At 36.8% G+C, this 16,039-nt stretch overlaps 1 protein-coding gene across 1 annotated transcript in view; it reads right to left on the bottom strand.

Moving 5' to 3' along the window:
• Positions 1-16,039, bottom strand: part of SNTG1 (syntrophin, gamma 1) — a 164,243-nt gene that overhangs the window by 21,204 nt on the left and 127,000 nt on the right. The window contains exons 14-15 of the mRNA XM_009889797.1: positions 11,974-12,126; positions 4,229-4,321 (exon numbers count right to left, since the gene is read on the bottom strand). Coding sequence (XP_009888099.1) covers positions 4,229-4,321; positions 11,974-12,126 — 246 coding nt within the window. The remainder of the gene's footprint in view (positions 1-4,228; positions 4,322-11,973; positions 12,127-16,039) is intronic.

Below are 16,039 nucleotides of genomic sequence, written 5' to 3' on the forward strand. Positions count from 1 at the left end.
ATATAAATACTGTTCTATCTGATTAGAAAACTTGGAGAGTTTCTCATTAGATTTGCTTATGTACCACTTCCATTCAAGTCACAAAAATGTGTATCTGTATTTGCGTGTACAAAACCTTAAATCTGAAGGGAGCTGCACACTCTTCGCTGGTTTTGTTAGACTTTTTTATTTCTAGTTGATGTGCATTTTTAATTGGTAACAGAAGAATATAATGAGTTTCGGAGCACCAAAAGAATTTAATTATATGTTCCATGAAACATTTGTGAGGCACATGAAGGAGTTTTTCCAAAGATTGGTGAACAGTGAGAGGAAGACCTGCAAGACAGTATGACTAGCATATGTGACACATACCTCTTAATGACTACTGCAAGAAGAACATTCTCCAAGAAGCTTTTGTGTATTGCTTATAGAACTAAAATATTGATGCTTCTTGTGTGTTTTATGCTTTAAAGGTTCTATTTTGGGGGGCCTGGATTTGCAAGTGAGGGGAAAAAAAAAAGGTCTTAAGGTCTTCATATTATAAGTCTGTAATAAGTTAAATAGTCTCAGCTATTTTATTATTATTATCCATTTATTTTCTTGAATTTCCAATGTACAGGTTCACCATGCCTAATGAATGGGTTAGTATGTGGCATATCTCTTGTACATGTCCTATGTAATAGACGAGGCATTTTTAACACAATGCCTTTATCTTAAACTGTACTCTCCGCTTGCCTGTTTTTCTGTATCAAAAAAAAAAAAAAAAAAAAAAAGAAACAAACACTGAAACCTTCAGGATTCTCCATGTACTCACTCCTGAGCTTTACCAGCATGGTCCCTCCCTCTCTTCAGGAAAATAAAACCCACTTTTAAAAGAAAAATCAGCAAGCATTAAAGCAAAATTGATTTTATCACTCTAAAATTAAAACATGGAAAGTGCAAGAAATATAGGGGAAACATGAACAGTGCAAGTGGCAATGGTGGAAGGGAAACGAGGAGATAACAGTGAAAAATGTGAAAGAGTATTTTTTCAGGGGGAATAATTTCTGCCACAGCACGCAGCTGCTGGGTGGTCTCAGGAGCTTTGAAGACCAGAGTGACACAGTACAGGGTTGGTGATAGATTTGACAGACCAGCCCTCTGCTCTTCCTTGCAGCCTGTATGTAAGGGCGGTGAACGAGTAGGACCAACTGAGAAATTTCTAAGGCTGGTCTAGGTCAGATAAATGTTTTGTGGGCTACTACCCGCTGCAAGGCTGGCAGGAGAGAAAGAGGAGGAGCAGCACAGTATGTCAGTTGCACATGATGCAAAATGTACTACACTTTCTCTAGTTGCACCTACAGTCTATTCCCTGCAATAAAAATGTCTTTCCTCCAGTTCATGAGGAATTCTACACTTTTCTGTTCTGTCCACATAATGCCTATGATGCCCTTCCCTCCCTGAAGGAAATCCCTTCGCACATCTGCTAGCTTTCACACTTTGATGAAAACTCTTTCATATTCTGTAAAAGTGTCCTCTCTCATCAGTATTTAAACCCTCAAGATCCCGTGACACTTGGTTGCAGTTAATGCCTGGCTTAAAATTTCAGAACTTTTTGGATGCTGAGGCTAGATGCCACCCCAGAAGGAACAGGTTCGTTCCATGTGTCCTGGTTTGAGGACACAATTGGCACCTGCTGATTTTAACCCTCAGCAGTCCCACAAAAGAAGGGTCATCTGAAAGACCAGGTAAGGTAGACAACTGTGTAACATCCTCAGTCTCTACAGCTGCTATACCAAAAGCCCACCAATACCCTTTTGGGTCTTTAAAATACCCTTTCTTGAGATAGTCTACACCAAGGATGCACAGCACATCTGGACCAGTCACACTGGGATGTTTCTCCCATTTATTCCCAGTTAGGCTCACTTTGGCCTCTGATACAGTCAGTTCTTGAGATCCTCCTGTCACTCCAGAAAGAGTGACAGATTCTCCCCCTTTATGATTTGATGGCAATAGGGTACACTGGGCACCAGTGTCCACTAGGGCTTTATACTTTTGTGGCTCTAACATGTCAGGCCATCAAATCCACACAGGCCAATAAATTCGGTTGCCCCTCTCCTCTGCCACTCTCTTTGAAGAAGGAGGGGTGGGGAGCATCTGTCGGTCCCATCTGGGGTGCCCCACGTCCCCAGTGGCCAGTTTGGCCTTAACCACAACACCATGGTTTCATGGCTTTACAGATGTAGGGGAGAGGAAAAAGTAAAATTGCCTCATACTCTTACAATGTTTTATGGGCTTTCTCAAGCTTTGGAGACCTGGAAGATGGAAAATTCCTACTTGGCTTTCTTATAGTTGTCATCAAGTCATCAAAGCTTTGTTACAGTGGTCTTGCATTGTGGATCTTCTGCTACTGGGTTGTGCAGTGTGGTTTTAGTTTGTGCAGGTTCCCAACCAACCTAGTCAGGACTCTTCTGGTTTGAAACAGAAGTTAGATGCTCATTTTTTGCTGCACTTGTTTTACTGTTGGAATTTATCATGTAATTTTAGTATTACCTATGTGACTTAGTAGGGAACATGGGGAAGCAGGAATAGGAGAGAAGAGCTGATTGCAAATCTGCTGGCAATGCTAACAATTGCCTTAGTGTTTCAGTAGTCAATTTTAATCCTTGAAATACTTTCCTGCTCTTTGCTATGAAAGAAAAGATTAAAACTCTATTTGTGAGGGCAAAGAAGCATCTGTTTTATAAGTAATACTGTTCACCAAGATGATGTCTCCAGAAATTTTGTACAACTGGAAAGGCACAATGACTTATTTGAGGAAGCAAGACAGTGAAGTTGTATCTGTACTAGAGCTTTTTTCTATATCTGGAAATCTGCTGTATGTGTTCTAAGGACATACCTAAAGGGTAAAAGGATACCACACCCTTCAGCCATGGTAATATGTATGAAGGCAGTTCTCCTTGTGCTCTGCTGTCTGAAATTTGGTGAACGCTTGTACTGCAGATAATGGCATTGAAAGAGTCTGAAGTCTTTTGAGAATCAGAAATGTGCAAGAGCTTTCAACGAGATGCAAATTATCTTTATACAAAAGCATTACTAAAATATTATTGGAGGATGGGGGGAATCATACACATTTTTTTCTGAGCCACTGCATTTTAATTCAGTTGCATTGATTTTTTGTGCAATACCTCCTAAGTTGACAGGCGTGTATTTCACTAATGAATCAGACAAGACTATTTGCTTAACAAAAAGAAATACGCATACACAAGTATTTGAATTTCAAATTCACCAAACCTTGAGCAAACAAACAGTAGAATGGAGTGGGAAGAATAAAAGGGTTCTGATTAGTGGAGTAATGTGGTGAGAAGTGTTGACTTAAGACAGAGGATAGGAGCATATTCTGGAGAGAAAAGCGCATTTTCAGCAATTGCTGGTGGCGATGCTGCAGCATCTCAAAGGAAAACAGGTACTGAAGAGAAATGGAACTCAGAAAAAATATTTCACATTCTCCCATAACAGCATTGTCAAGTAGTAGCAATAAAGCCTGCCTACATTTTAGTACTTGTGAGTAATTTGTGCAAATGTAAACATATGTAGGCTCTCGATGATTTTACTGAGATTTGGACTTGCATTAATATAGTATGGAAATTGGTGTCATATCATTCACTTGATATAGCAAACCATTTCATCAAATCTTTTTTGAGGCTGATGGGAAAACCATGAGACATACAGACCATGGCTGATTTCTCTTTTTACAGACACCTGAACAAAAATATCTAAAACATAAACTGAGAATTGCTGTAGCAACACACACTCCCACTCCTGAAACAGAAAAAGAGAAAGGCAGGTTCTTGTCAAAGCTTACAGATCAGCTTGAAACCAAGAAGATTATTTCCTATCAAAACCAAGAATGCACCAGTGAAAGAAACATCAAAATGAACCAGTCTGGGCTTTCATGTGAAATTAAAGAATGAAGACTTGATGCTTGTTTCAGACTGATATTGGTATTGACTTTTCAATAACAAGCACATAGCAGAATACAACTTTTCACATTTTGAAATCACATCACCCCGGAGTTTAAACTAAAGCTCGAGAGATTTGACAAGAGATGATCTGTTGCAATAACAAAAAGAAGTACATTTTAAGGATGTAATACTTATCCCAAAATGTAAGAAATAATGAGGAATAATTAATAATAATAATAATAATAATAATAATAATAATAATAATAATAATAATAATGTGATGGAAACAAGCCTTAGATCTTTACCTTTGTGGCAGCATCAAAACAGACAAAGCCCATGCTAAAGTCAATGGTAAGTCCCATAAGATGACTCTCCAAAACACAGGCATACGTCTTGCACTGTAAAAGAAAAATCAGAGAAGGTAGTTACCACAGAACACATTTCTTTAAATTCTTTCTAGGACCAGTATTTATGTGTCTTTATTCTAATCTTTATATGTCTCAAAGTTATTATCAGAAATAAGTTATTTGTGTGTAAATAGGTCAATTTATTGCCAGTGTACTTCAAATCAAAGGATTTATATCAGTGATGAAGTTTTCTAAGTATTGTAAAAAGAGGCTTTGCTTCCATTAGGGAAAAATTAATCAGAATCAGAATTGCCTCAGTGGTTTACCAATGAAAACTACTAAAGTGGAAGTCTCATTATTTTCGACCCCACTTGGAGTACTGTGATCAGCTCTGGGGCCCCCAACAAAAGAAGGACATGGACCTGTTGGAGTGAGTCCGGAGGAGAGCCACAAAGATAATCAGACTGCTGGAGAACCTCTCCTATGAAGACAGGCTGAGAGAGTTGGGGTTGTTCAGCCTGGAGAAGACAAGGCTCTGGGGAGACCTTATAGAGGCCTTCCAGTATCTGAAGGGGGCCTACAGGAAAGATGAGGAGGGACTCTTTATCAAGGAGTGTAGTGATAGGATGAGGGGTAATGGTTTTAAACTGAAAGAGAGTATATTTAGACTAGGTATTAGGAAGAAATTCTTTACTCCGAGGGTGGTGAGGCACTAGAACAGGTTGCCCAGAGAAGTTGTGGATGCCCCATCCTTGGAGGTGTTCAAGGCCAGGTTGGATGGGGCTTTGAGCAACCTGGTCTAGTGGGAGGTGTCCCTGTACAGGGCAGGAGAGCTTGGAAGTAGATGATCTTTAAGGGCCCTTCCAGTTCTAACCATTCTATGATTCTATGATTTGTTTTCGTACCTGGTAACTTCCTCTAACATTAACATATTCCTTTTAGTTTTTAATTAAAAAAAAAAAAAAGGCATTTGTAAAATATCTCTTTTGTATGCTGTTTGTTGTGTTTTTCTGTTCTAAATCTCAGTGAAAAAGGTAATATTTCATACTACGTACCAATTGATGTAATCATATGAAATACCTTTTTTGCTTTAGCTAGTGGACCAATACATCTCAATGGTTTCTATGAGAAACCTTGAAATCATGAAAAACTTTTTCATTCTATGATTTTTCAATCTATGCATCTATTTATTTCCATAACACCACACTTCAATACGTGCTGTGAGACATCTATTAGTGTCGTTTTCAGGATGAAAACTATTGCTATGCCTGAAGGCTGACTTCAGGTACAAAATGACAAACTTGTATTTTTTATGACAAAATTTGTAAAAAAATTAAAACATTTCAAAATCTGATGTAAGTTCTTTAAAGAAACCATTCTTGTTTTACAGAAATTTTAACCTCCAGATTAAATGAAATGTAGTTTATATAAAAAGGCTTCCACGATATACAATGTGTCAAAGAACCAAAATATAAATTGTAAACATGGGGACAATGTAAGTTACTAAACTAACAGTGTTACAAAAGTATGTATTATTATTTTTGGCATTTTGATTATTAAGGATAAATCACGTGTGTTTACTTATATATTCTTTTGGTGGGCTCTTTGGATTCGAAATGGTCAAACCCAGAACACAAGAAGCTAAAAGGCTCATTGACAGCTTCTAAGAGTTGGAATATACATTGTAATGAAGGGAAATGGAAAAGTTTATAGCTATGTAGATGCTTTAGTTACATTAAATTTGACTGTCTTACATTTCAATATAGTTTTATTTTCTGGAACTGAAATATTTGAGTGAATTGCTTTCATTGATCAAATCAGGTCTCAAATACATACAAACAGTTGTTTAATCTTTGTGCACGTGCCTTGCAGATCTAGAATCCAGGTTTCATACACAATGCTATCCATCACTGAAGCTGAAGTTAGTTATCGGTGGGGCACAAGTGCAGCATTTAAACCAGTCTATAGACAAAACATGGGCATCTATAACTCAGAAGTAAAAACAATCCACGACACGTGTCTTACAAGATGATGTTGCATTACTGCTGAGTGATAGTACACCATATGGTACTGTGTGATCCACCCAAGGTGTTCAAAAGCTATAACTGTGTGTCAGTAAATGAAAAATTTCCTATTGCTACTGTTGAGGTGGAAAGCAGTGACTGGTCTATGCCTGTAGCTTCTAACACTGAAAGAACTTTATGTACTTCACTACATGTATAAAATCTGAATTCATACAGTATAGAGCTGCACTTGATCATTACAACTATTAATGCATTAATTACAAAATCAGTCTTTCAGCTCTGTGGTGTTGCAGTCATATAGTATTTGCGCTTATATCAGCAAATAAGTGTGTCTTTTTTTTTGAGCAGCTACACCATATCACTGCTATGAACATGTAAACTTTCATCGTAAATCAGTGGTGTTAGAAAAGGAGAGGATACTGCCTTTGGCAACATCTCATTAGTAGAAGAAAAGAATGCAAAATAATGTATTTCACAGTGACTTACTACTTAATGAATTCACATATGCAAAAACATTCAGGTTTTACATGCAAAGCAAAAAATGTACAGTTTTGTAGAATTATCTTGCTAACCTCCTACAAGATGCAAACTACATTTTTATTTGTAGACCTCCAAGATATCTAGAACAGACATAGAGCCTTTACTGAGAATTAAAATTTGGCAAGGACACAGTATATCAGATTTAAAATATGTATTGCCATCTAACTCATCTGACCTCCCACTGCCACACCAGAGGTCAACCTACAATGCGCATTGCAGCACCATGTTGAGCTGGCACAGCTACCTCTGCTTAAGCACAGCACTGTGCCTGGGCTAATTAGCCTCACTGAGAAGTAAAGATTTATGAGAAACAGGACCTATCAGTCTCGGTTCAATGCTGTACTGAAAAAGCTACCCGCTTCCCAGACTGAAGGCTTTTTCTACAAAGGGCAGTGCACAGCTTGTGGAGAAATACCATCTAGTTCAGCTCAGTGTGGTTATCAGTAGGAAGAAACTGCATTGTAAGGTGCAGAACACCAGTAGTAGCTGACCCTTTACTTATTCTTTACTTACACATAAGACCGGTCAATGCCCTCGGACCACATAGTCCATGATTTTCAAAAAAATTCAGAGAAGTAAAAATGTGAGAATAACAAAATGCTCTCTCAAAAGCAAGATTCTAATTTCATTGGAGAATAATGTCCTTTACTTTATGCATGTGTTGTATGCACTTGCACAGGATTCTGGTCACAAGTCAGAAAAAGAATGTGAACTCTCAGACACTTGTTAGATCTGTTAACGTTTTTCCCATTTTAATTTTCTTTAATTTGTTTTTTAACTCAGACATTTGGAGAAAACAAAAATGCAGAAATTTTTCCGAGGAGACTTGATAATCTAAAATTTCTTGTATGTTTAACAATTTAAATCATTAAAAGTGACTATTCATAATATATATTGTGGATGTTTGGTTTTGGTTGCTGATTTCTCAGACAGACCTCACGAACACCTTATCAGAACTGAAGCATCCCTCTCCCAAAAGGAGCAGAAAATATTTCAGCACCCATTTCTTGTTCTCTCACAGAATACAGAATCTGAAACAGAGTTTCTGAATAACTCAGTGGGTCAGGCGGGCGAAGAAGGAGAAAAGCCAAAGTTGTTCCTTAAATTCTTCTCCCTCAATACACACAGATTAAACTATGAAAAGAATGATACAGTGTAAATCTAGTGTAACTTATCTCTGACACTAAGGAAAACTACCCTGTAAGTCCAAGATTTAATTCAGACTTTCAAACTCACATTCAACTTCAATGGAGACAAACATTAAAGTACTGTAACACAAACAGTTTACAAAATAATCCTTATATTGGGGAACAAACAACTACAGTAGAAACAAGAAAGACAGCAAGAGAAAAATTAATGATGAAGTGGTGAAAATTTTAGCATAAAGTAGCGGGAATAGAAAGGGAACCTGATAATCACATGACTGAACACTGGAACACTGTCATGGAGGGTTATGTTCTCTTTAGGAAAGATAGGACAGCAAGGCGAGGTGGTGGAGTTGCTCTTTATGTGAGACGGCATCTGGAATGTATCGAGCCATCCCTGGGGGCAGACGAAGAGCAAGTTGAGAGCTTGTGGGTAAGGATTAAGGGGCAGGGTAATATGAGAGACACTGTTGTGGGTGTCTATTACAGGCCACCTGATCAGGATGGGGAAGTTGATGAGACCTTCTACAGAAGGTGAGAATTGCCTCACAATCACAGGCCTTGATTCTCATGGGGGACTCCAATTACCCTGATATCTGCTGGGAAGGCCACTCAGCTGGGCATGTACAGTCCAGGAGGTTCCTCCAGTGCATTGATGATATCTTTTTGACTCAGGTGGTGGAGGAGCCCACAAGGAGAGGTGCACTACTAGACCTAGTACTGACAAACAAAGAGGAACTGGTGGAGGATGTTAAGGTTGGGGGCAGACTGGGCTGCAGCTATCATGAGAAGACACAGCTCGGGATTAAGTGCAGTATAGACAAAATGACAAGTAGAGTTGAAACCTTAAACTTCAGGAGGGCTAACTTTGATCACTTCAAGGAATTGCTTGGACAGATCCCATGGGAGAGGGCTCTAGAGGGATCTGCTGGAGAGGGTCCAGCAAAGGGCTACAAAGATGATTAGGGGATTAGAACACCTCTCATATGAGGAAAGGCTGAGGGACTTGGGTCTCTTTAGTCTAGAGAAAAGAAGATTGAGAGAGGGATCTTATTAATACTTACAAATACTTAATGGGAGGATGCCAGGGGGATGGGAGCAGTCTTTTCTCAGTGGTGCCCAGTGATAGGACGAGGGGTAATGGGCATAAACTTGAACATAGGAAGTTCCATCTTAACATGAGGAGGAACTTCTTTACTTTGAGGGTAGTGGAGCACTGGAACAGGCTGCCCAGAGAGGTTGTGGAGTCTCCCACTCTGGAGACATTCAAAACCCCCCTGGACGCTGTCCTGTGCAACCTGTTGTAGATAACCCTGATCTGGCGGGGAGGTTGGACTAGATGATCTCCAGAGGTCCCTTCCAACCCTGACCATTCTGTGATTCTGTAATCATATATAATTACACATCATTATGCAAGCTATAATAGTCTCAGATTCTTCATCTAACAATGCTGTGAGATAGTAAGGAAAAAGCATCTCCATTTCAACTATTTTTTTTCTTTTAATATGTAATTATGAAAATGGTTTAACATCTCTTGCTACTCTAAAGAAAACTAACTAAAGAGTGACCGTAACACACCGCAATGGCACCACTACAATATCGTACCACATATTATTGCTAAACTACTATCAGCTTGACTATGTCTCTTCTAACATACTTCTTTCCTAAAATAAAAACAAAACACCCGCCTCATTTTTGTTTTCAATACATCTCTCGTAGAAGCTAAGAATTAGGTTTAAACAGAATTTATTACATATTTATACTGAATTATTTTTACAATATCTTTTTTTCTGATCTATTCTTTAGAGTTAAATCAGAACGGGACCCTGATTAACCCCTCTTGGAGGTTAATGCAAATTTATACTCATTGAGTAACTCTGTTATTATGTTTATGATTATGGAATAGTACACAACACATTTGAATAATTTTAAATGGCAGTTTTAAACTGCAGTTACATTTTCAAAATTGTATGATTTCATAGTACGACAAACCTGCACACAGCTGCATTATCATTCACATGAAATATGAATATTCATATGAATATGATTGCATAAAACACAATTTTAGTAAAAACTTACAGTTGATGATACCTCAATTTTGAAGCTGTCACCTTTTTTTTTCACAGAGCAATGAAGGAACTTGTCAGAGACAAACTATACCACTACTTAGTCAAACCAGATTTTATCTGAATCTGCAAATTGGTAGTTGAAAGGAGTAATGGATTGCTGAAAGAAAAACGAGGAGGCCAAGACCAGTTATATTAAAAATTAACATTCTATTTTTTTCCTAACTGAGATATAGAAAAAGAGGCAAGAAAATAAAGAAAAAAAAAGGTGAAATCATAAGCTTGAGTTCCATAATCATAATCTATCATGAGAAGCCTTTTTGTCCACCTTCACAAATTTGCTATAATCAATCAGTCTCAGGAAATCATTACTTTGAGTTCATAATTGCCACTCTGAACATCAGTAGAGTGAAAAGAAAGGTGGAAAGGTTAAGATTAATCTGAGGTTAAGATTATTAGGGAAATTCTTTTGGGGAAACATGGGAGCAATATTGAATAAATGTAATTCTAACACCCAAGAGGAAAATCTAAACTAGGAATGCTACATTATGAATCAATATTAGAGAAGAACGAATATGAAGTGGCTTCTGGGCTAAAAGTTATTCAAGACAATTGCCATATATTATTTTACTGATGGCACAGTAGTGCTTCTACAAACAATGTTGCAGTCAGTAATATGAGAAAGACAAAGCATCTCAAGTATTTAGTAGCAGAGGACATATGTTGTTGCAATTTTTATACAGAAAAACTACACTTACATTTTTCAGCATGACAATCAGAGTTCAAAAGTAAGAATAGCTCCTGTAAAAGGTAGCAGAGTGCATGAACTCAAAGATAAAAGCTGAACCTTCTTCAACTCCTCCTCCAACAAAGGTAATATGCATTAAAACTGACAGCAGTGTAGCGAAACGGATCATTGTTAGTAGATACTAATTCGGACCATCTGCAGGTGCTGGTTTATAGGTCAGAACAGGGCTAATATATAACTAACTAACAATTTCTCTAAATAAAAAACTGTCAGTGCCTGAATCCCCAGGAGGATGCAGAAAATGAGTGCAGCAAAAGTGAGCATTAGCCAATACTTGCACAGGCTGATATGCTAGTATGACTTTTGTAGGTGTGTATACAGAATAACTCATTAGAATAACTCATGGCAACATCAGCTAAAGCTGTTCCAACCACATGTATTTTTTATGATCAGAACATCAATATAACAACTAGGATTAGGTGAATTATAATTGTGGTGGGTATTTTTTTCCTCATATTTTAAATAAAAAAACCATGACTTTTTGGTCACGTGAGATAAACAGAGTTATTTTAAACACTCTGATATGTAATTTTGCTATAAAAATTCACTAGTAATCTGTACCTGAATGTCATCCATCTCCTCTGCCATCTGACAATTGAGTAAATACACAACAAACAAGAAATGTGTGAAAAAAGAATGATGCATCTTAGGCACAATTTTGTTCTTGCTTGCATCCAGTGAGTACTCTCAGTACTCTCAGTCACTGTAGTCTTATTCCTGATTATTACAAGGAGAATTTAATTCCTGCAAGGTTGTCTTATGTTATGCAATAACAAACAAAGCAGCATGTAAAACAGTATGTAAGAATATCCAAACAACTGGTTTTGTTCTTGATCTATAGATTGTTTTTCCTCTTCTGTTCTTGAACTTCAGTTAACTAATATGTATCACCTAGTCATAACAAATCAAAGATTGTATTTGAGGTCATCTCTTCTGAATGTTACATTCCAAGGTATTTGGGAACACCAAAAGGGTTTTTATGCAATTACATACATTAAAAAAAAAAATAATAATTTGAGAGCTGCAGGAGGTCAGAGAATTTCTTAAATTGCATCATTATGTCATACAGACCTAATTTGTTAATGTACGAAAAGTTAATTATCAAGGCAGTTGTTCTCACCTGTATCCGTTCAACTTCTAAAAAAGTTGCTGTTTGGAAGGCTTTCTCCCATAGAGTTAGGTCAGACTCTAGTTCCACAGAAAAGTAAAGATCTTCTCCAGATTCAGACTGGACACTGAAGCAATGTTTCCGCCGGTCCAGTAGATCACTGTCCTGATGAAAACCTGAAGTTATATAATCTGGCATACATCAATTAATATTTTTAATTGCAAACATCTATGCCTCCAACCTAGCATTTTTAAAAGGCATTTTTAATGATATAACACTGCAGTAATTACTGAGAGCTGAGGAAGTGAAAATGAGGGGGTTTGGTCTAAATATTGAAATTTCAACTAATTTTAAGCAGGACACCTATGTTCAGAAGGGTACGGAACAACATAGCATATCTGCCATAACTTCCAATATTTTAATAAATCACTTCTCAAAAATATCATTGGCTATACATTTTTAAATTAGATAAATTGTTTAAAAGGTGTCCACTTTCTATTCACATCAGAGAAACACAAATATCATCTTCTCTGACCTATTTGACTCACCCACCCTACACTGGAAGGCTGGCCAAAGGAAGCCAGAGATTTATTTAAGCAGTATGAAAAGTCCATCTGTTCTATTTTCCCTATAGAGGCTAGACAAAACAAGTTCATATTTCTGATGGCTTACAAAATCCAACATAAAATTTGTCCATAACTGCATACTGCCAGTAGAGACTATAGTGGCTGCCAGTGGTTAGATTGCTGGCTTTGGACCTGGAGAAGGAAGTTACTTTTGGCTTAATTTCAAAACACCACCACACAATGTATATCAGGTTAAAAATATATAATATTTAATGATTGTTAGCATTTGTAATTGGCACTAAATAAAAGAATAACCAAGTTAATCAGGAAATCCATCACTATTTTTTTTTCTTTTCTTTTTTTTTTTTTTAATATAGGATGCTTCATGCTAAAATTCAGGCATGCAATTCATCCTTGTGAAAAATTCATTTGCAGAAAGAGTTTTAATTAATTTTTTCCCTACTACATCAAAGCACCTGTCACAAGACACAAGCTCACCACCTCACCAGCTGCTTTTGCAAATACATCTGGAAATTTGGGTATATGTAGCTTGGGTGCAATTTCTACAATGCTACCCCATAGCTGGGTGCGCAGCTGAGATCAGTAAAGGAGACTCACAGGACAGTATTCTGGTTAGATGCAACTTGAATAGACCAAGGAGACCATAACCAGCTGATACAAGCTGGAAGAGGACCTTACGTTGTTTAAGCCAGCTCTCTCTGCGGCAGAGAACCAGGAACATAAAGCTGACTGAGAATGGAAATATATAAAACAAGAATCTGTATGAAACTACTACTCTCAGGCAGATAAGTAAGCAATGGTAGAATAAGCATTATTTTTCTCTTTCTCTTCATTCAGTAGACATGTGACAGACCTGCTCAAGAAAGCCAGTACAGCATGCATTCATGAATGCTCTTGGTTCATAACTGCTTTACAGTTTCTAGAAGAATCAGCTATGGAGGCAACATACCCTCTCTTTGCAATCACCATGAAAAAAACAAGTTGCTCAGATTTTAGAATGACTAGTCATTGTGGAACAATCTCCTTCCTTACTTCCATCAAATCCTAAGCTCAGTAGCTCAATAGCATGAAGTCATGGATGGAAAAATCAGAATGAACATAGGCTGTCAGATCTTAAAAACAGCATTTCCAAAAAAATTAATATTCTCACAGAATTTTTTTTCCAAGTATTTGGAGGGCTGTGTAGTTGAACTAGTTAGATGTAGCTAAATAATAGCCTATGTCTTATGACAAACACTTTTGTCTCTTCTTTTTCCCGCGTTTTCTTTTTCTTTTCTTTCCACTCAGGCCCTTTTGCTAAAACTAAAATGTCAGTTCTGTTCACAGCATGTTTTGACTGGCATTCAAAAAAGAGATCATAATGTCTAGGTTGTTGTTAATGGCACCTATGCTCTACTACATGCTCAGCCTCAAAGCGGACAGAGCAGCAGCACTGTGACAAACGTTTAATCTTGTGGATATGTGTAGCAACACAAAACACATCATCTATCACCTGACAGTACAAACCCCATCAATAGGAACTGGATGAGTAAAAGCACTGGCCAACCCTCACTCCTCCAGGGAAGAACAGCTACTTTGTATAGTATAAGAGCACTTCTCATCTAACAGGTCTTAACCAGGGTCTTAAACTCTTTATGTTCCCAGAGCTACACCTGATTGAATGGGTCTGTTGGTCCATAACCAAATGGACATATTCAGCATGGAGTCTGACAAAACTTGCGTGTAAGGTACATATCTTTCCCAAGAAGTTCTTCATAGCTAAAGCCTCAGAAGAAACTAAAAATATTTTGAAATCATCTTCACCTATTCTTGTCAACAGTCAATAGAGAACCATGAATTATTACTAATGCAATTGTGTACAAAACTCTTTAACCTTACTTGAAACAAGACTATGGCATTATGTGGGACCACAGGAATTACAGCCACTAAAAAAACCCAAACCATTAAACAAATAGTCCTTGTTTTTACATGGGAGGAAGTTTAGTGCAATGCATGGTTCCAGAATGCATATATTTGTTCAGCTGGGCCCAAATAATGTTTGATGCTTTTAAGTTACAGTTTCAGACTCTCTTATTCTTACAGGCTTTTTCCTACAGAGAAAAATACACTGGCTATGAAAAAGGGATGAGTTCTTGTGTACACTGTGAGAAATGAAAGTGTTAAAAGTTTTACTGAAGACTGATCTCTGTTAAAACGTGCTTGAAAAATACAGAAACCTCAGAATCGTCTTTTGAAGTGATTAAATAAATTTGTTTGTTTATTATCAACATTGCTAGCAATAATTGTACTAGATTTTACTAAGTATTACATCAATCTTAGAGGATGAAAAGAGAAAGAAGAGCTAAGTGGGACCTACAATATTAAACTATGTTTTTGCTGTTTAGATATTAAAACATGAATATACTTTGATTTAGAAAAGATCTAGTCAATAGTAGGGAGCATTTCCCCTCAGTGGTTTAATATTTCAACTACTACATTATATTGTGACAAATAACACATACATCGTACTCATTAACAGAACAGAGTAAAGCAAAGTAATAAAGGAAAAATAAAATTTAAAACAAAATTTCTTCATACCAGAAAAACATTTTTTAAAAATCTGAAATATTATTACAGGAATTTAAATTTTGTTAAGTTTTTATTTAGAATGAAAACAAAATTCAAAATTTCCTCAGAAATAATAATTTTCCAGAGAATAATCACTTCACTTTTTGACTAGTTCTAATTTGATGGTCTGTGTATACTTGTGATTTTGATATTCATATCTCTGGTTAAGTCCATGGTAAGAAAAGGTCAAGTCAAATATATGTAAATGTTTTGTTTTAGTTTTAAAAGAATTGCTAACATACATATAAGGTATTTGTTTCCTTCTTAGTGGTATTTCATTCTACTTGTAAAAATAATTTGGTGCAAGGCTCCTTTTCATACTGATTCTTCTCCTTTTAGCTGCAAGATTTCTCTTTAGTTTTTCATTTGTGCTCAAGCATCAGATACAGTGAAACCTGTATCTAACCATGTTTCCATTTGTACAATGGATAACTGTAGGAAACAATATGTAGACAAAGTTAAGAGATAGCTATCCAAATGTCCTTCTAAAGGTAGGAAATCAAAGCAAAATTTTGTCTTACGAATCCAACTGAGAATTGTCCAAAGTCCCTGCAAATTTAAGATAAACTTGTCACATGTTTCAAAAAGAGGTCTGGATTCTTAAATTAACTTGTACCAAATGGTCATTTCAGCTAAAATAAAAAAGGTCACTCTACCCATTTAAGAATCTGCTATGACCCTGCATTTTTATAATCACTTACTCGTCAATGATGGACACAAGCCAATTTCATGTTGATTTTTGAAGAACTCTTTCATACTGTTAATGATGAGCTGTACTGTTTGCCCCTGATGTTCTCAATGTGAATTGATACAAATTCTCTGAAGAGGAACCATCACAAAACTTGTAGCGGTATGCTAATTCCCTATTAGAAGGAAAGTAGTCC

The sequence above is a fragment of the Charadrius vociferus genome, unplaced genomic scaffold (genome assembly GCF_000708025.1).
Source record: "Charadrius vociferus isolate BGI_N301 unplaced genomic scaffold, ASM70802v2 scaffold8, whole genome shotgun sequence".
NCBI lineage: Eukaryota > Metazoa > Chordata > Aves > Charadriiformes > Charadriidae > Charadrius > Charadrius vociferus.